Source organism: Stegostoma tigrinum, chromosome 9 (genome assembly GCF_030684315.1).
Source record: "Stegostoma tigrinum isolate sSteTig4 chromosome 9, sSteTig4.hap1, whole genome shotgun sequence".
Classification (NCBI taxonomy): Eukaryota; Metazoa; Chordata; class Chondrichthyes; order Orectolobiformes; family Stegostomatidae; genus Stegostoma; species Stegostoma tigrinum.
In genome coordinates this window covers 1534153-1559059 of record NC_081362.1, presented here as the reverse complement: position 1 = coordinate 1559059, position 24907 = coordinate 1534153, and the positions used below count along the sequence as shown (strand labels likewise).

At 42.4% G+C, this 24907-nt stretch overlaps 1 protein-coding gene across 7 annotated transcripts in view; it reads left to right on the top strand.

Annotated features, from left to right (window-relative positions):
- Positions 1-24907, top strand: part of wdpcp (WD repeat containing planar cell polarity effector) — a 152240-nt gene that overhangs the window by 66237 nt on the left and 61096 nt on the right. For all 7 annotated transcript variants that reach the window (XR_009446117.1, XM_059648302.1, XM_059648303.1 and 4 more), the window contains 3 exons: positions 13812-14421; positions 17644-17832; positions 21922-22045. Coding sequence is in view for 6 of the 7 variants with exons in the window: in XM_059648302.1 (XP_059504285.1) it covers positions 13812-14421; positions 17644-17832; positions 21922-22045 (923 nt within the window). In the remaining variant the exon portion in view is untranslated. The remainder of the gene's footprint in view (positions 1-13811; positions 14422-17643; positions 17833-21921; positions 22046-24907) is intronic.

Here is a 24907-nt window from a genome sequence, read left to right as displayed (position 1 = left end):
CACATTACATTTCTAGGTTGACGTACATTTGGCCAACTTTATGTTGGGGCTCTCATTCTAACCAGGGCCAATCTCTCTATTTGCAATGTACATCATTAGGAACTGAGCTGGGCAGATATGAGTCAGGTTCCATTCCTAACTCAGGACTTTATAACCTTTTAATTCTGTTTTTATTATACATGGAAGAAATAGCAAGTAAATTTCAGTTTGCAACTCAGATGCGTGTTGAATAATCTTAAAATATGAAATGGATTTATTGTTCACCTCTAATTAAAGGGATGTTTGTGACTTTGTGCGCCACATTGTGAAAGCTAACTACTTTGGTTATCACATCCTGAAGTAAATCAATTCTCAATTTTTCTCCAGAGAAGCAAAGACTTCAAATCATAGCAATCTGAGTTGTACGTTTCTTTTGTTCATTTTCAGATTGCAAGTTAAGCCAATCTTCTCCAGTGCTCTGTTTGAAGCTGTTATTTGCTTTAGTTTACAATTTTCATGGGCCTTCTTGCAGTGGCCATGCAAAGGATCTTTCAGTTGAAACACACAAGCTATTTCTTAAACATTGTACTTTAACGTGCTTCACTTTATTGCAAGTTTTTTTTAGAGACAGCATTAATTGTAATTACTCCTTTGAAAGTATATAATCAATAATATTCTCCTTTATTTGAATCAACCTGACTCAGAACCAGTGACATCCCAGTGTTCTGCTCCTAATGTAGTGTAGATATATTTTAAATAGGTTTGCTCTGAAACTTATTGAAGCTGTATACTTTCATCATGTCTTCAATCAGGACTTGTTTTGTTATGTGCATTTGTTTTGCCCAAGTAGTTTTCAGTCTTATCTCCTTTCTCATTACTTCATCTCCCTTATTGTTAAAGAAGGCAAATTTCAAGTTGCTTTCTCAACATTTTTATGTAGTTACATTTAAATACTAAATCACTCCATAAGAAACAGTTCCCTGAAAAATGCAGAGCTGGGCTGAGAAATGGCAGATGGAGTTCAACCTGGATAAATGCGAAGTGATGCATTTTGGAAGGTCGAACTTAAATGCTGAATATAGGATTAAAGGCAGGATTCTCGGCAGTGTGGAGGAACAGCAGGATCTTGGTGTTCAAGTGCATAGCTCCCTCAAAGTTGCCACCCAGGTGGATGAGGTTGTTAAGAAAGCATATGGTGTTTTGGCTTTCATTAACAGGGGGATCGAATTTAAGAGCCGCGAGGTTATGCTGCAGCTCTACAAAACCCTGGTGAGACCACACTTGGAATATTGTGTCCAGTTCTGGTCGCCCTATTATAGGAAAGATGTGGAAGTTTTGGAGAGGGTGCAGAGGAGGTTTACCAGGATGCTGCCTGGACTGGAGGGCTTGTCTTACGAGGAGAGGTTGACTGAGCTCGGACTTTTCTCTTTGGAGAGAAGGAGGAAGAGAGGTGACCTGGTCGAGGTGTACAAGGTAATGAGAGGCATGGATAGAGTCGATAGCCAGAGACTTTTCCCCAGGGCAGGATTGCCTGCCACGAGGGGTCATAGTTTTAGGGTGTTAGGAGGAAGGTATAGAGGAGACATCAGAGGGAGGTTCTTCTCCCAGAGAGTTGTGAGCGCATGGAATAGTTTACCAGTGGTAGTCGTGGAAGTGGAGTCATTAGTGACATTTAAGCGACTGCTGGACATGCACATGGACAGCAGTGAATTGAGGGGAATGCAGGTTAGGTTATTTTATTTTTGGATTAGGATTATTCCACGGCACAACATTGTGGGCCAAAGGGCCTGTACTGTGCTGTACTTTTCTATGTTCTATGTTCTAAAAAATGTGGCTTTAAAAAGTTGAAGTTATTCTGTTTTTTGTCACACTACCAAAGATTAAGTCTTGCTTAGAGATTGTTTTTGGTTTTTTTTGTAGAAGGCTAATTTCTAAAAGAGGTCAAAAGATTTATATCAACCAATATATATTTTTAAAACTGGTGTAAATTTTCAGGCATATAGCTGAACACAGCAGGATCTGCTACTAGCTGATCTGTAAAAAGCATTGTCCCCACAGGAACCTCTCCTCTTAGCCTAATTTTAATACTTTCAATAAGATTTTGACTTTTAAGGACTGTTGACAGAGGATAAAGAGAGCATCTAAACAGTTCCAGCTACTTATTAGTAAGTGGCCATGTGAAGCAAATGTTGTGGTCGTCTTCAAAAGGACTATGCACAGTTTCAAAGCCGAATTGAGTTGTTTGAAGGCCTTTTGTGATTGCTAGCAGACAGTGACCAGCACAATAAGTGTAGTATGAATCGGAATCTTGGGCATTAAAGAAGCACAAAACTCAAATCTTGTATTGTCTTCCATTGCAGTCCAAGTTCCTTTCTTCTTTCTTTGCTTTCTCTTCTCAGCGCCTCGCCAACCATCTTTCAGTTTGTTTTTATTGTTTCACGGATGTGGGTGTTGCTGATCAGCAAATTTGTTGACCATCTCTAGTTGCTGTTCAGAAGGTGGTAATGTAGTTCCTCTCTTTTGCTTTCTTCATCTTTCCCACAACTCTTGCTGCTATTTCCCTTCTAACCACCTTGCCCACATGGACCCAGTTATCCTAGCATTTCCTCACCTGTGATGTCTCAGCACAGCCACTAATTCAAATAAAAGTTTAAGTCGCTTTACTATGCATCTTGCTGAGTACAGGATCAATTCAGACAGTACGGAAGATGCCCTTCAGCCCATCAGGTCTGCTCCATAAACTATTCCAAGTGTACACTAGTCCCACTTTCCAGCACTTTGCCCAAAGTTAAGACATTTCAAGTTCTCATCCAAGTATATTTTTTAAAGTTTGTTGGGTATCCCTAGCTAGCCATCATTAGCTAACCTGCCTAAGCTGCATATCCTTGGACACTATGGGGCAATTTTTAGCATGGCCAATCCACCTAAACTGCACATCTTTGGATAATGTGAGCAAACTAGACCATCTGGAGGATACCCATGCAGACAGGGGGAGAACATGCAAACTCCACATTGGCTGTTCCCCAATGCTGGAATCTAACCCATGTCGGTGTTGCAGTGCTAACTTCTGTGCCACCGTGTCGCCATGAGCTTCCTGGTCTCCTGCCGTCATTGAGTATCCCCTTGTCTTATTCCTTCTTCCAGAGTTCATTACCTCACGTTTATCAAGGTTAAATTCCATCAGTCACTGATCAGCCAATCTATTTATATTCTCCTGTAACCTAAGACTTTCTTCCTCATTGTCAAGTACCTGGTGAATCTGTGTGTTATCCACAAACTTACTTATCACACCCACCCATAACCTACCTCACCCTCCCCATCCCCAATTTTCTTCTATATCATTTGTATATATCGCACAAACAATAAGGACCTAGCACTGATCTCACTGGACACAAACAACCTACTACCACCACCCTCTGTCTCCTGTTACTCAGCTAATTTTGGACCCAACTTGCCAAGTTTCTCTCGAAACCAGGTGCTTTTATCTTCTTCATCAGACTCCCATGTGAGACCTTGTCATTGCTTTGCTGAAATCCGTATATACTACATCAACTGTGCCACCCTCATCTACACACCTGGTCCCTTCCTTAAAAAATTGAATCAAATTTTTTAGGCATGACCTCCTTCTGACAAAGTCATGCTGACTATCCCTGATCAAGCCTTGCCTCACCAAGTGGAGACTAACTGTCTCCTTCAGAACTTTCTCCAACTGTATCCCTGATTTGAGACTCACTGATCACTAATTCCCTGCCAGAAATCATATGACACCAGACAGGTTTATTTGGTATCACACAAGCTTTCAGAGCACAGTCAAGGTGCTGTGTTCTGGAAGCTTGTGTAATCCCAAATAAACATGTTAGACTATAACCTGGGGCCATATAACTTCTGATTTTGTCCACCCCAGTCCAACACCAGCACCTCCACATCATGGCTCTAATCCTTTGGTGTATCTCTACCACCCTTCTTCTTGTACAGTGGAATTGCATTATCTATCTACTGGTTCTCTGGCACCTTTCCTTAGCGCCCCCACAATTTCCTCCCTTATCCCCCACAACAATCTGTGATACTACTCATCTGGACTTGGGGGTTTGTCCACTTTAAAGTTGCCAACACCTCCAATACCTCCTCACTCCCTAAGTGAAACTGCTCAAGAACCTCACAGCCCCTCTTCCCAAACTCTGTACCTTCGTCCTCCTCCAAAGAGAAGAGAGAAAAGAAGTACCCTTTCAGCAGGCTGTACACTAAAGACCCCAGCAAAAATTCTCAACCTTGAGGTGATATCATGCTTAATTTGAAGGCCAGATACCTACTTTAGAAGCAAGATGTATTTTGCTAATGCCTCTCAAAATCTGCACAGCTGTCAAACGTTCGCTAATGGCTCCTCTGCTACAAAGACTCATCTGAATCTCTCAGTCTGCAGTACCTGAATGAACTAACTAGTTACCAATACCCAGGGCTGATCTCTACATTAACTTCACATTGACTATTATAATCAACAGGAAAACATAGAGATTTATATCAGTGACTGCCTTGCCCTGCACCCAGGAGTAAGGGGTAGCATGTTTTAGTTTATAAACTGAAAATTGATGCTGCTTTGAATGGGTTTAAGAATAGTGGGATTTGGAGTTTAAGTTTCATAAGATGTTTAAAGGCAATGCCCCAAGAAGACAATGATATGAGGAAAATGTTAGGTATTATGGCAGGAAGCATAAAATATAGGAATCATGATATAGAAATTGTGGAAGATATAGCAGTTTCGATTGGAAATTGGCTTGCTGAAAGAAGACAGAGGGTGGTAGTTGATGGGAAATGTTCATCCTGGAGAGCAGTTACTACTGGTGTACCGCAAGGGTCAGTGTTGGGTCCACTGCTGTTTGTCATTTTTATAAATGACCTGGATGGGGGCGTAGAAGGATGGGTTAGTAAATTTGCAGACGACAGTAAGGTCGGTGGAGCAGTGGATAGTGACGAAGGATGCTGTAGGTTGCAGAGAGACATCAATAAGCTGCAGAGCTGGGCTGAGAGGTGGCAAATGGAGTTTAATGCAGACAAGTGTGAGGTGATGTGCTTTTGTAGGAGTAACCGGAAGGCAAAGTACTGGGCTAATGGTAAGATTCTTAGCAGTGTAGATGAGCAGAGAGATCTCGGTGTCCATGTACACAGATCCTTGAAAGTTGCCACCCAGGTTGACAGGGCTGTTAAGAAGGCATACAGTGTTTTAGCTTTTATTAATAGAGGGATCAAGTTCCGGAACCAAGAGGTTATGGTGAAGCTGTACAAAACTCTGGTGCGGCCGCACTTGGAGTATTGCGTACAGTTCTGGTCACCGCATTATAAGAAGGATGTGGAAGCTTTGGAAAGGGTGCAGAGGAGATTTACTAGGATGTTGCCTGGTACGGAGGGAAGGTCTTACAAGGAAAGGCTGAGGGACTTGAGGCTGTTTTCATTAGAGAGAAGAAGGTTGAGAGGTGACTTAATTGAAACATATAAAATAATCAGAGGGTTAGATAGGGTGGATAGGGAGATCCTTTTTCCTAGGATGGTGACAGCGAGCACGAGGGGGCATAGCTTTAAATTGAGGGGTGAAAGATATAGAACAGATGTCAGAGGTAGTTTCTTTACTCAGAGAGTAGTAAGGGAATGGAATGCTTTGCCTGCAATGGTAGTAGATTTGCCAACTTTAAGTACATTTAAATCGGCATTGGACAAGCATATGGACGTACATGGAATAGTGTAGGTTAGATGTGTGAGAAACAGTACCTGCTCACAAATTCAGCCTGAGACAAAGCCTTGGAAACAAGACAATTTTATTCTGTACCATCTTGCAAGAAAGGGTGTCTGCTAGACAGGCACACACAACAAAGCATGTTAAACATTCTTATACAGTTTACAAGTTGCGGAATCACGCCTCCCTGCTCCCATTGGTCTTATCCTATCATTCCCCATCCTATCGGACTGCCCTTGTTTATTGTTCCCTTTTCTGCTGGCCCAAGGCCCCATTCCCTTTTTTACTGCAATCCTTATTTGGTTATCCTAAAGAGCGCTAGACATGCTGTACATGCGAATCGTCAGGTTTGCAGAAATAAGCCTCTGCTACAACACCCTTATCTCTACCACGTCCTTGTCTGCAGAAAGAATATTTCTGGTCGTGCTAACTGCCACCTTTGCAGAACCTAATCTCTGGTTAATGATAAACTTCTGCTACAAAATCTTGTGACTATAATGTTCTTCTTTTACAAGACCCCACCATTCATCCTTATCTGCAGAAACAACATTTCTAATCTCTCACAATTCCCCCTTTTTCTTTTTCTCAAACTGTCGTTTCTGCACTAATTAGGCCCCTTTTCTAATTCATTTTCCCATTTTCTGCCCTCTTATGCTTGCTGGCGTTGAGGTTCACAATCTTGTACACGGTTAGCCCTTAAATCACTCTTTGTGATGTTTGTTTTTCGAACTCTAGAAGCATTCTTTGACTTTCTCTTTGTTGCATACCATCTGCTGATTGTAAAAGCATCTGGTGATGTACTAGGGTTCGTTCCCCTAGAGACGTCATTAATCGCTTCAGTATCCATTTGAGGACATTAAACTCCACCACCAGACCCACTAATATCAATAATCCATAGATGGCCAAATTAACCAACCACCTTCCCCAACCAGGTAATCCCCAACTCCCCCATTCCCAGAATGTTATGGGAAACGTCAGGTATGTATGTACAACACTCTTCCCCAATTAGTGCACAGGTACCACCTTTCTCTGCCAGAATACAATCTAGAGCCATCCTATTCTGAAGAGTCGTTAGCCTGGTGGCAATCATTTCGGTCGTTATGGCCGCCACTTGGGATTAGGTCTCGGCCAACGCATCGGCAGTATTGTTGGCCAACTCCTCCAGGGAAGGCGCCAACTTTTGTATTTTTCTTCCTGCTCGGGCAGTCTCATGCATAGGTATCAAAGTCCAGAGGAAGCGATCCCCTTCGGCTACTTCTCGGGGTGTCCGCTTCCCTCCCTGCCCATTCTGAGTTATTTCTGGGGTTTTATCTAACAGCCTCAGATGGGGAATTAGGTAGGCGAGGTAGCAGCAGCCTTTCTGACTTTGAGGCAGTGTTAGATCAAAATCATCATTTCTACGCCTCCTATGCATTCGGTCACCCGAATGTACCTTTCCCCGGGGATAAAGGGATAGGCCTTTAGGCCACATATCCAATATGTCCCGTTCAATATGTGGGGTACATTTTGTGCCAGTAGCTTAGCTGGTGGTGACACAACATGAGTTTCCTAACTGGAAGGCACTGTCATTCTGATTGCAGAAACAAGTAGTGTTGACTACCCCTTTCGGTGGGGAAACCCTAAGGCCGTCGATAGCACCCGGGGTTTTTGGAGCTGGTCATGGGAACCATCCCACGAATTTATAATCACCCCTTTCAGATCTCCATTTTGTATCATTTGAGCCCAAGTCAAATTGTTGTGCCTCATACACCTCTCTATTGGTAAATGGTACTACCGTGAGAGGGATTCCAGATTCTCCATGGTGTGGGATCGCAGCGCATACCCAACAGTCAGCACGCCTTGTTACTCTAGCATAATTGTGACATAATGCGGTAAAATGATTTTTCCCAACCCCCTTGGCAACTAGCGCCAATATTATCGAAACAACATAAAGCTGACTGCTCATTTCAGCTTCCCAACCCCTATCTGTCTATTCTCTAACCCTTTAAATACCCAGGAGGCGTGAGTTCGCGCAACGTTTACGATACAAAATTTCTAACCAATACTTGATGGTCTTTCATATCAGTTCAGTTCATTCTTTCTGCTCAGTTTGACTTTCAAAGGGTTGACTGTAGGATGAGCTTGCCACTCGGCCTGAGGGGAAGGAGCGTCCACCAGACCCTTAACACAAGTGTGATGTCTCCACCCTTTTTCAGCAGTATGGACTGCTGTTTGAGTAGTCAGGAGGGTTAGGAACGGTCCCTCCCAGCTTGGGTGCAGTTTGGTATCTTTCCAGGTTTTGATCAGGACCCAATCACCCGGTCGTATCCGATGTACTGCGAACTCAAGTGGAGGTGTCTGGGTCAACAGACCCTTCTTCCTAAGGACAGACAAAGAAGAACGAAGCGCCACAATATAGTTCTTTAAAAACTTATCATTGAACTCTACAGTTGGTAATTTCCCTTTTCCACCCAAGAAAGGTGATCCAAACATCATTTCATAAGGAGAGAGGATACAGGGTATTGTCTAACTCGAACCGTCTCATCTTTTCGAGTCAGTGTGATTACCAACGGGGTAATAGTTAGGTGCCCTGCGTTATCAGCTCTCGCCCATACATCAGGACTGATTTGTTGTTCTTCCCTCGGCGTTAACACAGCCATTGTTACAGCTACCGCACTATTCTCTACCCCAATTTTTTTAAGCCCAGCAATATAATCAAATTCCTACCTAGTAAATTACTCCCAATGTTGGGAATGTATAGTAATTGTCCTGTCACTTCCTTATCATCATTTCTAATTAGGGTTGGCTCAAAAATAGGCACTGGGAATCCTTCGCCTTTTACTCCAGAAGCCCTGAGATACTCGTTAGTCAATTTAACACTAGTAGGTATAAAACTTAGGGATGACCGTGCCGCCCCGGTGTCCACCAAGAATACTGCCTCCTCCCCTTCAGGTCCCACCTTTAAGTTTATCAAGGGTTCCCAGTGGGCCTTAGGAGGAAGGAACCCCTGACTCCCCTAATCCTCATCGAGGGCCATTAGGGAGACTGTTTCCCTTTCCCGTGTTAACTCTGGGCATTCCCGCTTAAAATGTCCCACTGTTCCACAACGGTAACATCCTGCCTGTCATCTCCCGCGTCTAGTATCTGCCTCTTCTCTTTGTCTCTCCTTCTGCCTCCGTGTTCCCAGTTTAACTCTTTCTTTCTTTGTCACTTCTTTAATGGCGGCGACCATCATTTTTGTTTTTTGTTTCTGCTTCTCGTCCTCCCTTTTTACATATACCTTCTGCACCTCTCGTAGTAATTCCTCCATCTGTCTCTCACTCCATCCATCTATTTTCTGTAATTTCTTTTATATGTCCGGCCACGATTTAGTAACAAACTGGACTTTAAGAGTCCCTGAGCTACCGGATCATCGGGATCCATCCCCGAATACTTCCTTGTGGCCTCCTTGAGCCTTTGAAGAAATGTAGAAGGAGTTTCATCCTTCTCCTGTCGTACTCCGAAGGCTTTAGCAAAGTTTTGCGATCTGGGTGCTGCCTCTTTAATTCCCAATATTACCATTTCTCTCAAATCCCGCATTGATTCTCTATCGTTTGTTCTATTATTATCCCAGTGAGAATCGGCATTCGGGAACTTCTGATCTGCAGGGACCACATTCAGTCCTGCTGGGTGTCTTTTAACCCAATCCTGTAAGGCCGCCCTCCTGATCATACCTCATTCTTCCCCCGAAAATAGAGTTCCTAGAATTGCCATCAGTTCTCCCCAGGTATATAAATTGGGTCCTAGGAATTGATCTAACTGTTCGGCCAGTCTGACTGGATCCTCTATTAAACTTTTCATTTCTTTCTTAAAGATCCTAACTTCACTACTGGTTAAGGGAGCCGTCACACACCCAATTTCACCATCCCCAATCGGGACCTCCCTTAAAGGATTATAAGTTTTCCTTTTCCTTTGTTTCTGCCCCTTCTTTACGTGTGGTAGATCTTGTGATTCTGGGCCCCCTAGGTTCCGCGTCTTTTACCTCAGAGTCTGGCTCTTTTTCAGGTGTTGGGGTTTGTTCTGGGGCCGTGGCCTGGCTGTAGGGAGGTGGCAAACATGTTAGGGGATCCCATTGTGGTTTTTCTTGTTCGTCCTTTCCCTGTCCTTCCCCTGATCCTTCTGCACTCATAGGATATAGTCCTACCTTCGCACCTCCTATCCAACAAGCCGCATAATCTGACTCTTTCTGACTGAATGGTTCTTTCTGATTGATGTATATATGTATATATATATTAGGTATTGGCACAGCCAATCTTTGTTGGATCCATATTTGGGCCAAAAAAAAATCAGGTACCTTAATGCTTTCTCTAGACCAAACAAAACAACAATAATTTATCATTGTAGTCTTGTCTTTCTCCCACATCCGGGAGCCATATTCTCAACTGCCCAACATTCTCCCCAAAGGGCTGTCGGGCGGAATATATTCCACTTTGACGTTATTTGCAGATCGATCGCTACTCAGGCAACACCCCTTGCATCCCATTGTTGCTAATTTAATTAATCTTGTTGAGATCCAGTGGCGCCTTCTTCCACACCCGCTTCAGGGTCCTAACCCTCGCGTGGGGGATTTCCCCTCTTAACAACCGGCCTAAGGCCGGGTGCTCGAATCAGGCAGACACCTTACTCGTCCGATTAATCAGACCAAATATATACTTTTTATATTTCGCCAATTCCCCGTACTGTCCGTACATCCCCAACCACCAAGGCAATACTTAAAGGTCAGTTTTCTTACCTTGGTCCGTGCACGGAGTTACCTGATCTTTACAACTCTTCCCCGTACTTCCTGTACGTCCCCGCGGCAATACCTGCAGCAAATACTGCTGCTTCCCCCGGTCACCCGGACAGATCTTTTAAGACCTTTCCTGACCCGGGTCTTGTGCACGAGAGTTACCCGACCGGACCCGCCGCGTCTACCCGTCTTGTTTCCAGGGTCTCCCAGTCCGGATCGTACTCGCCCAAACTGCAAACAACAAACAAGGGAGTTGGAGATCGCCGAAATCGGCGAAGCGCGCCTTCCCCGTCGTCCCAAGAGTGTCGAGCGGTCGGAGTGTTGGATCCTAGACGAGCCCCCAGTTGTGAGAAACAGTCCCTGCTCACAAATTCAGCCTGAGACAAAACCTTGGAAACAAGACCATTTTATTCTGTACGATCTTGCAAGAAAGGGTGTCTGCTAGACAGGCACACACAACAAAGCATGTTAAACATTCTTATACAGTTTACAAGTTGCGGAATCACGCCTCCCTGCTCCCATTGGTCTTATCCTATCATTCCCCGTCCTGTCGGACAGCCCTTGTTTATTGTTCCCTTTTCTGCCGGCCCAAGGCCCCATTCCCTTTTTTACTGCAATCCTTATTTGCTATCCTAAAGAGCGCTAGACATGCTGTACATGCGAATCGTCAGGTTTGCAGAAATAAGCCTCTGCTACAACACCCTTATCTCTACCACGTCCTTGTCTGCAGAAAGAATATTTCTGGTCGTGCTAACTGCCACCTTTGCAGAACCTAATCTCTGGTTAATGATAAACTTCTGCTACAAAATCTTGTGACTATAATGTTCTTCTTTTGCGAGACCCCACCATTCATCCTTATCTGCAGAAACAACATTTCTAATCTCTCACGGATGGGCTTGAGATCGGTATGACAGGTCTGCACAACATGAAGGGCCTGTACTGTGCTGTTATGTTCTATGATATAATATTAAATGTACACAACATTGTTTAGACTACAGTTGGAGAAATGTGTCCAGTTTTGGACTCCACACGATAAGAAAAATGTTGAGGCATTAAAAATGGTTAGGATAGATTCACTTAAACGCTGTCTGGTATGAACAAGCATAAAAACAGAAAACATTTTAAAATTGGACTATTTTAATTAGAACAGGAAAATATGTAATGATTTGGTGAAGGTGTTTAACAATATTAAAGTATGAAACAGATTTTTTTTTCCCCAGGAATCAAGGTTTCTGGAATTAGGAAATATAGCTCTAATATCCAGTGTCAGAGGTACAGCAAATTGCACTGAGGTTTGTAATACTCCGGAGTGTATTACCAAAGCTAGTAATTAAAGAAAAGACCATGGGCAAAACTTTATCTTTGGTCAGGGCGTGGATAAGAGGGGAGGCTGAGTGATAACAGACCAACTGCTTGACATACCTCTTAATGGATAGGAAGGTTGGAACAGCGTGTCATAGTGTCATCCGTCACAGCATGTTTTAAGTTGCCTTTAAAAATAATTAGTTAAGTTTCTGTTGCAAATAGCTAGGGAAAACATGACAGGCTGAATGGCTTTGTACTGTTCTGGTACCAACCTTTGATTCTGTCATACTATAATGGTAGGTTTGTCCTATTTTAACATCTAAGAATAGATTAAGTAAATGGATAAAGAAAGAGGCAGTAAAGAGCTATGAGAAAATCTGAAGGACATAATAATTAAAGCCATGTTTGGAATACAGACAGCAGTGTGGACTGGAGGGGATACACAGCCTGTATCTGTGATTAATTTCCATTTAATCTTAGTCATATAAGTTAGCTGACAGCTTACATTACATTAGACATGTCATAAATGTCATCTTTGAGGTGTTTCAAAATGTACTGTGATCTGTAAGAACCAAAGTAAATAGAGAGAGGCAGCCATTATCTTCATCCAAGTAACTGAAATCCCAAAGGGCAGGATACAGTCACCCCACTAACTTCTTCATTAATTCTCAAACTATCCAGACAATAAATGGTTTTCATAGATCCAGTGCAATTGACCGAATGACTTTCACTGTTTCAGTAGCAGCCTGTCCCCAGTTTGAGCTGATGCTTAACTGACGTGCAGGACAAAGTGGATGAATCTGGTGGAGGAAACATCTCTTTGGACATAGGTGCCAGACTGCTTGACAACACGTGAGGCACAAAGGGAATGTTTATTTCGGGAAGGTGCTTTCTCACTTAAGATGTAACATCAGGCCTTTTGAGTCTTGAACATCTTCTGCAGAAAGAGAAAGCTCTGAATGTGACCAATCGCATTAACAGCCTGAATCTGACAGCTGCCCTCCAATCTTGCCATTGAGTTGTAGAACCTTCTCTTCATGTCTATTGAGAGATGTGAAGCAACAATTCCTTCATGTTGGAATGTTTGTATGTCTTGCCCTTGAAAAGAATACAAAAATCGAGGCATGCCATAAAATAATTTAACACATCTTTGGCTGATCTATGGGATGATATTCCAGTGCAAAGAGACCATATCAGCTGCAGGCAATTGGGTTGTCTCTTCACCTTGCACTGAATTTTACAGAAAATGTGAAAGTGAAATGATACAGCAGGAGATGAATTCATGGAAGAGGTGGGATGAAGCTGGGGAGATCTAGTGCTTGCTATACATCATTCTTTCTTTCTTTCATGTCATATGCTCCTGGATGTGGTGAGAGGAGTAAAGCTTTCAGCGGTATTCAATCTTACTATTGCAAAATAGTTCTTTTTTTGATGGTTAACATGGTTTGTTTCTACTTCAACAATGCTCCACACTCCCTATCAAATGACTCCCTGGCTACCAGAACCATTTTCTTCTTGCTCCCTACCAGCACTATTTCTGAGCTTCCGAGAATCTGTCAACTTTGTTAATTGCAAGTCTCACCTCACCCACTTTCCCAAAGACATTGCTCTTTTTATTATTGCTTTTCAAACTTCAGTTGCAGCTGTTATACATGCACATGTAGGATGCAGCTGCTACAACCGTTTAATTGCTGCCACAAATTTGACTTCTTTCTCTCCTAGCAGTGCAGACTCCACAGAGTAGGATGCTCACTGAAGAGCCACCTTACATTTTACATTACACCCTTCTTGAAAATGTGATTGGATGCCAGTGGAATAAATGGCCAGTTGGAAATTCTACCACAATTGTTCTGATGAAATTAGGAAAATCCATCCATTGGTGTCTGAACATTTTTAAGTATTACACATTATTTTACAAACATAAGTGCTATATTTTCCAATAAGTTGTCTTCTAATTTCTAAATCTATAAGTAGGGATAATGTAGCAGCAACTGTTCAGCACAATACTAACTTTTCATTGTATTTAATTTGTGTATTGTTTCTCTTCCTTTTCAGATTTTAAGCTTCATCCGCACAGAAGGTGATCCACTTGATGCTGGTTTCAGTATTAATCAGCCCTATCAGGTCCATACAGTAGAATGCTTTATTGGCCAAGACAAAGAGCCAATGGCAGACAGCTGCATCTATGAGTGTGCTCGGAATAAATTACAGCGTGTGGCAGTCATTAGCATCCCATTGAGATCCAAAGCCATTTGCTGCAGCAGAAATGTTATAGAAGACAAACTTGTTTTAGGTTGTGAGGATTCTTCACTAATTTTATATGATGCTCATCGCAGGGTAACTTTACTAGCTCAAGCTGATCTGATGCCTTCATTGATAGCTTGGCATCCTGATGGTGCATTAATTATGGTGAGCAGCTATCAAGGTGAAGTTCAGTGTTATGACATGGCACTGTCACCAGTTAAGATGCAGTTGTTAGCAGAGGACATAAAACCTGTGACCAAACTTCAGCTCAGCCAACAGTTTGCTATAACAAGTAGATTGGCACAGATTCAATGGACAGTTTCCCAGATCATTCCTTCAAGTAGCAACAGCCTCGATTTACATGATCGCATGTTTCTGAGATTTGATAAAGGGCCTGTTGGAGTACTTTGTTTGAAACTAGGTAAGCTCTCTGCCATTTTTCAGGACATTTGTACAGTCCTTTGTAATGTTTAATTATAAAGCGCATAAGTGGTTTATAAAGTCCTTTAGTTTATTTTAATTCATTTGTTTAAATGTCAAATCTGTGACCTATATCATATCCTCAATTAACTGGCATCTTCACATTCACATTGTGTACGAGTATATTTTGCAATAAGCTTGGTTTCACAGTCAATGACAAAGTAATAACAATCACTGCTAACCTTGTGGAAACTGCTCACAATGATTTAGGGACCTTGGGTGTCTGTTTCTTCTCTCCTGCTGTTAGTTTGAATCTGACGCTGGGTTAAAAGGGGTCTCCGGACATCATTAATAATCATGTCAACCAGCAGATAAGAAGCAAATTAAATAGAAGTATTCTCATAGACAGAAATCCAGAAATTTTTTTTTGCTTTTAATTTGTGTTTTCAAATAGTGAAATAAATGTTTATAATTGGATTAAGATGAAATTGATGTTAGAAACAAAAGGCCCTTTTTAAAAATCATAATGATGATATTTATCATCCCTCAAATATAAAGTTATTGCTTCAGGGACAGTAAGGGTATTTAGTAGTAAATTTGAAGTCAGTACATGATTGAAATCTCATTAAAAAATTGTTCAAAAAACTATGCATTTTTCAAAGGCTTTTGCAGCCAGACAAACATTAAAGTGTGGTGTTTTTAGTGTTTGCTTAATGTGGAAGACATCATAGCGTACGTCCTGGGTAAGGGTACAATTACTGACAGCAACATCCAGTTTTCCATTTTTCTAGTTCTGCAGTCCCCAGAAGTTCCTGTTTCAATGTTATCATCATCTGAAAATGTAGGCCATTGTTGAATATGTATTTTTAATAACCTGCAAAAAGAATTAAATGTTTATTTTAGTCAGTTGTAATATGGTGTATGTGGAAAGAAATTAAAGCAGTGTGATAAGTGTGTAAAATGTCCAATTCATAAAGTCATGATTAGGACTGGATTGTCAATTATTCAATAAACTAGTCAAACTTATGAAGAATTGACTATGGACTTCCCTGTAAGCTGTATGCCACAGCAATGGTTAGGTACAGTGTGTTTCAAAATGAAGGAATAATCTACTTATTTAGTTAACCACAAAGTTAGATATTTCTCTCCAATTTTTTTTACGCTTAAGGTACTGTTTTGTAGTGATTATAATGAGGTCAGCCAAGTAGACCTCATAGAATATGAGTTCCTTGATTGGGATTGTTAACCGGGTCCCAGCAAGGAGCCCTGTGTGACACATTATAAACAGTAATGCCAAACATCCTGGCACTCTGACAGTTGGCTCTGAGGGAGCTGGATCAGTGTCAAGGACTTCCTACATGTAAATAAAGGATGGTTTAGTGACAGGATATCAGCCTCTGTGGAGTTATTACACATTTCTCCTATATGATTCAAACATGGCCTGCAACTAGAAAGAGGTCATTTGGTGCATGATATTAATGCTGACTGTGCTCGGGCAATCAGCAACTCAAGGGAGTTGGGAGGTCACACATCCCTGCTTATTTCTTCGAACAGGAAGTGTCAGTTGTAGATTGGATTGGTCATTGAGGAATATTGAAACAACATGGGGAATGTTATTAGAATTATTTGCTCCAGTGATGGATAAATATTGGTAAAAGCTTTTAGAATGAGTGGCCTGATTAAGTATTGCAATACAATCCTCAGTTTAAGAATTTATTCTGAGAAAGTTCTGAGGAAAGGTCACCGGACCTGAAATGTTAACTTTTCTTTCTTTGTAGGTACTGCCAGACCTTCTGACCTTATCCAGCAATTTTGTTTTTGTGTAAGAATTTATTACTCTGGCATTTGGACTGCTAAAGTACAAATTCTTACAAGTACTTTCCTGTATACTCTGGTAGAGCCATGAGATTTCACATGCAAACATTCAGTTGAATTGATTTACAGAGTTAATGCTTGAGTCCCTTGCATGCTGTGATATGACACCCTCAACTGTAGGAAGCAAACTAACTGGAGTTCAGTTCTCATAGGGTAGAACTGAGCAGGGTTAGGAACAAGCAAAAAAATGAGCCTATCTAAAAGCATTCCATTATTAGGTTGCACCCAATTATAATGTTAAAAGTACTTATAATAGCTCTGGAATTAACAAGTAATTTTCTGCATATACATCATGATGTCACAAAATCGATGAACACTGTCAGATTTTGTACTACCAGTATGATTTGATCCTGAAAATTCAAAGTGAGCAGAGAAGCAATTCACTCCGAACATAGTTACTAATGCTACAAAACTTTACTGTTTTTCATTGCTTATTTTAAACTATTTTTTAAATGTTGACTCTTCATCACAGTATTCCCTTTTTACCTTGCCAAAGGCTGTTGTGGGCAGCTACATTGTGTTCTGAAGCACTCCATTAATTACAGTTGCCTGTTTGATCCATTTCGAGATGCTGCCCATTAGAAAAATGATAAATTACCTGGTTGCCTGTGAGGCATACTGCTTTCTCTTGGAACCTGCAAAGCTCTCTCGCTGTCTCTTGTGGTTTGACTCATGCCTGCTTCTTCAGATTTTAGTTCATATTGCAAGCACATTTCATTTTACTTTTATTGCCAGCAGGCTGAGAGAGGGGATTTGGAGCTCGAGCTGCTAATTGCCAGCTTGTAATTTTAATTGGACTGCGTCCCTAAGCACTGTTCTTAAATCAATTTAGCAATGAGTTGTCTGTCCCTTCATTCTCCTGTGTAGGTCATTTGGAATCTCACCGCCCACAAGAGGTCAAGCACCCAGATGGAGGAGTATTGACATCTACAATTAATGTCTCACTTCTACTGATTCATGGTGTCCAATTGTCTTGAACATTCCAAAGAAGTAATGACAGCTTTCTTCTGCCTGTCTCCCCCTGCCCATAACATTGCCTTGTTACAAGTCACAAGACCACAAGTGCCAGCGAATCCTGCTCTTCCTCTATCGTTACAAGGTTACGCAATGTGCTGATTAGTCACTCCTTGTTACTAAGATCAAATGATTGCACAGCATCAATCAACTCCTAAATAATTAACCCCTTTTGTTCACGACCCAATTGTCAAGAGATTAGTGACTGACATGATTGCCTGGTCCTGTAGTATTTAATTTGGTTCTTTACCTCAAATTAGCATCACACCTTTATAACGCACCAAGTTTGTGCTGTAACTTTTTTTGTGTCACGTACATTTTCTCCCCATGACAGGCGCCGTATTGAGAGGAAAGCTGAGACCGACAGAACTCATCTATCAGTATATTCGTTATGAGCAAATCGATGAGGCTATTAATATCTTGTGTGGCATGAATTGGAACACAGTGGGTTCGCAGTGCTACACTTCCCTCATTGCCCTTGTAGATCACCTCCTTAAACAGAAGCTTTCACCAGAAAGAGAAGGTAAGATATGTACAAAAGCTATAGTATTCTCCAGTTGTTTAAATTTGTCGTCATCCTCTTTGCATGCCATAAGGCTTTAATAGCTACTTAACAGAAGTCTTTTAATTATTAAAGCAGAGGGTTGAAACTCATTCGTGCCTATAGATTCATTTAACGTGAACTTAGCAACAACCTAACTAAGCCAAACTTGCTGAATCATTGTAGGGCACTGCTGCCACAATTTTCCAGACCTCAGCATGCCCTATCAGACTCCACAATAGAGCACCATGCACCTGTCTCTCACAGGTCATCACACACGCATCTTGTTGACATTCAGTTGCATGTATTATAACTGGTTGCTGTGCTCAATGCCTCTCCCTGCTTTCCTGACCTTGTACACCTCACTCCCCGACATATCTTACAAGATCGTTGAAACCATCTATGCTTCATCTCACTTCCTACTCCAAGATAACCTACTGTCCACCCTCTGTATTGGAACTTGGTATGGAGTAACGTTCCTGAGCAAGATCTCCCAGAAAATGTGCTTTGGATCAAGGACTAGGAATCACAGGAAGTTACCAACAAGTACTTTGTGACAAACACTGTCTTTCAAATGGCAGGTTTTGAACACAAGAGTGGGCCTTGCTAAATAGGATCAAGACAAGCCCCTGCCCCTGTTCAGCCAACTTCCATCAATGGGGCTTCAGGATAAACCCTTTATGGACTTGCAGAGGGACCGACAGTTCTGCACATTGCCAAGGAATGTCCCCTCTACAGACAAAATCACAAACCAATCACCTCAAGCTCACTTGGCCTTGACAATTTACATGCGCTAAGTAAATAACCTACACCAATAACAAGTTATTTTTATGGATATTTTCTTTATTAACCTGACAAAGATGTTATTATACACCTCTGGACCAAATGGGACTCGAACCTGGGCTTTCTGACTCAGAAGTACAGACACTAGCACTAAGAGCTCTCCAACTTGGGATGGCACGGTGGCTCAGTGGTTAGCACTGCTGCCTCACAGCACCAGGGAGCTGGGTTCGATTCCACCCTTGGGCGACTGTCTGTGAGGAGTTTGTACATTCTTCCTGTGTCTGCGTGGATTTCTGCTGGGTGTTCCCGTTTCCTCCCACAATCCAAAGATGTGCAGGCTAGTTGGTTTGGCCATGCTAAATTGCCCATACTGTTCAGGAATATGTAAATTAGGTGTGTTAGCCATGGGAAATTCACGGTTACAGGGAAAAGGTAGGGGATGGGTCTAGGTGGGATGCTCTTCAGAGGGTTGGTGTGGACTTGTTGGGCCGAAGGGAGGCGCAACGATGCCACCCGAAGGTTGCAGGAACAGCACCTCGTATTCCGCTTGGGAACCCTGCAGCTCAATGGTATCAATGTGGACTGCGCAAGCTTCAAAATCTCCCCTCCCCCTCCATCATCCCAAAACCAGCCCAACTCACCCCTGCCTCCCTAACCTGTCCTTTCTCCCATCTATCCCCTCCTCCCAACTTAAGCCCCATCCCCATCTCCAACCGACTAGCCTCATCCCACCCCTTTGACCTGTCCGTCCTCCCTGGACTGATCAATCCCCTCCTATACCTATCTTCTCTTCTACCCATCTTCTATTGCTTACCCCTCTCTCCCTATTTATTTCAGATCCCCCTTCCCCTCCCCCATTTCTGAAGAAGGGTGTAGGCCCAAAACGTCAGCTTTCCTGCTCCTCTGCTGCTGCTTGGCCTGCTGTGTTCATCCAGCTCTATACCTTGTTATCTATGATATTTCTGAGTTCTGTCCTCCCGTCCATTTCCTGATATATCTTTGCAACTAGGATGTTACTTGTATCCTGTATAGTGTAAGCTGATGCAAAATATCTGTTCAGTTCGTGTGCCACTTTGTTATCTCCATTCTCATTTCCTATAGAACCAATGCTCACTTTGTTAATTCTTGTTTTTAAGTATTTATAGGAATTCTTAGTATCGGTTTTTATATTTCTGGCTAGTTTCCTCCAGTACAGTAACTCTCAAAATGACAAAATTGTTTCCTTCATTAATTTTTTAAATATTCTTTGCTTTTTTAAATATTCTGTCCTCATCGATGTTATTTTTGCCCATCTGGCGTTTCCAGTCTGTTTTGCAGATTATTATCTCTCATACCTTCCTGACACATTCTCATTTATTCCTTCCTATATGTTTCACCCAATCATGTGGTTACTATTGAAGGACCTGTGCATCAGTCTTACAAATGACTCCATGTAGACCATTTCTACATCCTGGTATCCTAAATTTAGGTCATCCCTTTCTATTGTTCTAATATAGTTAACGAAGATAAATAAAACAAACAGAGCCAACCCTTAATAACCAAGTGTGAAGCTGGATGAACACAGCAGGCCAGGTAGCATCTCAGGAGCACAAAAGCTGACGTTTCGGGCCTAGACCCTTCATCAACCCTCTATCTTTCCATTCTTCCTAAGTGTCGTGAGATTTGCCCACCAGCCCAGCAAATGAAAGAAAATTAAATTGTTGACAACATCCACCACCCCCCCGTCCCCACCATTCAAAAATATTGGACAACCCTGGGTGAGAGTAAGAGTTGAGAAATCAGATTATATGGAAGGGAAAGTTTGGAATCTGATGAGAGAAAGTTTGTAAGTATGGCAATGAGGCAATTTCAGTGGGGGGGGGGTGGCCAGGTTTGTTTGTGGGGAGAAGTATGAAGTAGCTGCTTGGAAGAAAGGAAAAGAGACTGGTGACCGTGCCAGGGAAATGAACTTTACTGGAGGGTGAAAGACAGATTGTAGAATGTGCTGTACACCGGGATTGATGTTCTCTGCAGAGCAAGTAGTAGCAGCTGCAGCAACTTGGTGAGTGGGAGCATTACTGAAAGAGGAGCAGCTGGTAAAAGGGCACATGAAACCTGAGAAGCTTGCATTGTAGTAAATGGGAATGATGACTGGATAGTCTCCCTGATGAATAAGCAACGTCATGACCCAGAAGGCAAACTGGGTCGTCCTTTAAAAGCAAAAGGGATCAATTCGCTCTCTCCACCTCCACCTCACAATGATCTTCATAGTCAGTTCCCTCTCCTTCTCCAGTCCTACTTAATGTGAGCTTCCTGGCTATTGAATCAGCTCACAGTTTGATTTTGGGAGGATATTTGGGTTTTATTATTAATGTTTTTTGTTACGGAATAAAAATATGGTTTGGCAATTTTTACATCCAATTCTGAAAAAGCTGCATTTGTATAGCACCTTTCATGACCAACAGATGCCTCAAAGTCTTTCCACCTAATAAAGTACTTTTGAAATGTCACAGTTGTAAGAACACCAGATAATTTGCATCAAGAAAGTTCCCATAAAGATCAGTGTAATATTCACTAAAGATTCTGTTATTGTGATATTGATTTGAGGAATAAATATTGGCCAAGGACAGCTTCCCTGCTCTTTTTTGAAATAGTGCCACCAATTCTTTTAAGACCACCTGAGGGCGCTGACAGGGCCTTGGTTTAACTTTTCATCTGAATGAAAACACCTCCTACAGTGCAACATTCCCTCAGTACTGTACTGCAGTATCAGCCTTGACTTTTCTCTTAAGGTCTTCAGGTGGGATTTGAACCCACACCTTCTGCCTAAGGTGTGAGTGCTTCTCACTGAACCTCAGCTGGTAGAAGCGGATCATTTCCATTTTGAGCATCAATTGAATTTGAGGAAACCAGCAAGAGACTTGGAAAAAGTTGCCGTTATGCAAAATAATAGCTCAGCAATACTTACACATGTTATTGATGCTGTTGTTATTAGGCTGTTCAGCCTTACATGTAAATGCTAAGTATTCATTAAATTAAAAATAAAATTGGAGAAACTATAATTATTATGCCTTTTTAAAATTTATCTGCCACTATCATAAGGTGGTAAAAGTTACTGAAGATTCAGCACAATTGCTTTACTTACCGAGAGAACAAAATCAGCTTTGATTTCTGACTTCCACAAAACGTAAAAAATTTGATGAAGTCACTGAGAAGTGTTTACGTAACTTAAAGCACAGCACTACTTCAGTGATTTTGATGATATTGTTGCAAGTTTGTTTTAAATTATATCGTACTTTAATTCTGCAGCACAACTTGAAGCAAGTCTTGGAACGTTTTATGCTCCGACAAGACCCTTGATGGATACGGTTGTGTTAGAATACAGGGATCCAATCAGCCGGTATGCCAGGCGTTTTTTTCACCATCTGCTCAGGTGAATAATAATATCACTATTTCCCCATGTTGTTCTTTCTTGTTATTTTCATAAACACTTATAAAATAGAATTAATAAGTTGTACCACAAAATACAGATTTCATCTTTTATAATGTGGGTTAACTTGAAGATCAGTTAATATTTTAACATTTGTTTCAATTTATACAACTCTCACCAGCTGTGTTGGCGGTCCAGCAAGCTTTCACTGTTATTGAAAAACTGTTTCAATCCTTCAATGTTTCTGTTAAAGTTTGTGCTAGGAGTTCACGAGTTCCAATTTAGAAACTCCTGGGGGGGGGGGTGTGGCGCAGGGGGGAAGGTGGGTGTGGAATTTAAGTTGGTGTTCCCACACAAATGGCCCCATCACTGAGGCAAAAGCCCCAGCACGTGATCGCAGCCAAGTAGTCTAGGCCAAAAGCAACACTTGGTCTGAGCCAAAAGACCAAGAAACTCCTGGTCAAACTTGCAAATTGTGTTTTTCCCCAGTTTTTGAACGGGTTTATTAGGAAACACAAGCTTTCAGAGTCTTACTCCTCCTTCAGGTGTTAGTGAGAGGTGGCATCAGACACAGTATTTATAAACAAAAGATCAAAGGGCCGTAGAACTGATACAGATGTATTGAACAAAACTAAGATGGCTGTTAAATCTTTAATCAGTTGGAAAGGAGGTGCAGCTTTCGATCAATTAGTATGCAAATCCCAGAATTTCTCTTGATTCACTGCCCTGAGATGACTTAAGGTTTTATCAGTATACCAGAAATGCCATTTCGGATAAAACAATGCATTTTAGGTAGGAGACCTTGGTTAGAATCTTTCTGCGTTTTAACTAGGAGTCAGACTGGCTTTAATTCCAAAGTAGGAATTTATAAAATGCCACATTGACTGTCTACCAATTGTGTGCTTTTTGAACAAAATAGAATGTATCTGCAAATGGAAATTCACCAGATAGATTCGTGTGTGTGAGCGTGTGTGCATGTGTGTGAGCATCTGTTTGTGTGTGGGCATGTGTGCGAGTGTGCACACTCACTAACATGCAAACTAACACACTCACTAACACACGCACACACACTAACACACTCACTAACACGCACACACACTAACACACTCACTAACACGCACGCATACACTCACTAACATGCACGCATACACTCACTAACACACACGCACAGGCTCACTAACACGCACACACTCACTAACACGCACACTAACACGCATGCACTCACTCACTAACACACACACTCACTAACATGCACACACACTCACTAACACGTGCACACACTCACTAACTCGCGAATTAACACACTCACTAACACGCACGCACACACTCACTAACACGCACGCACACACTCACTAACACGCACACACTCCCTCACTAACATACACACTCACTAACATGCACACACACTCACTAACACGTGCACACACTCACTAACACGCGAATTAGCACACTCACTAACACGCACACACTAACATGCAAACTAACACACTCACTAACACGCACACACTCACTAACGTGCACACTCACGCACGCACACTAACATGCACACACTCACTAACACTCACACATGCACTCACTAGCATACACACTCACTAACCCACTCACTAACATGCGCGCACACTCACTAACACGTGCACGCACTAACACGCAAACTAACACACTCATAAACACGCACACACTCACTAACATGCACACTCACACGCACGCACACACTAACATGCACACATTCACTAACACTCATGCAGACACTCACTAACACACGCATGCACTCACTAACACGCGAAGTAATGCACTCACAAACGCGCACACACTCACTAACATGCACACACTCACTAACATGCACACACTCACTAACATGCACACGCACTCACTAACATGCACACACTCACTAACACGCTCACTAGCACGCACATACATACACACTCACTCATTAACACACGTGTGCACTCACTAGCATGCGTGCGCACTCACTAACATGCAAACTAACACACTCACGAACACGCACACTCACTAACACGCTCACTAGCACGCACATACACAGTCACTAACATGCGTGTGCACTCACTGACGCGCATACGCACTAACACGCAAACTAACACACTCACGAACACGAACACATGCATACACTCACTAACACGCACGCACACACTCACGAACACGCACGCATGCATACAGTCACTAACACGCACGCACACACTCACGAACACGCACGCATGCATACACTCACTAACACGCACGCACACACTCACGAACACGCACGCATGCATACACTCACTAACACGCACGCACACACTCACGAACACGCACGCATGAATACACTCACTAACACGCACGCACACACTCATGAACACGCACGCATGCATACACTCACTAACACGCACGCACACACTCACGAACACGCACGCATGCATACACTCACTAACATGCACGCACACACTCACGAACACGCACGCATGCATACACTCACTAACACGCACGCATGCACACACTCACGAACACGCACGCACACACTCACGAACACGCACGCATGCACACACTCACTAACACGCACGCACACACTCACGAACACGCACGCATGCACACACTCACTAACACGCACGCATGCACACACTAACACGCACGTACACACTCACGAACACGCACGCATGCACACACTCACTAACACGCACGCACACACTCACGAACACGCACGCATGCACACACTCACTAACACGCACGCACACACTCACGAACACGCACGCATGCATACACTCACTAACACGCACGTACGCACACACTCACTAACACGCACGCACGCACACACTCACGAACACGCACGCATGAATACACTCACTAACACGCACGCACACACTCATGAACACGCAC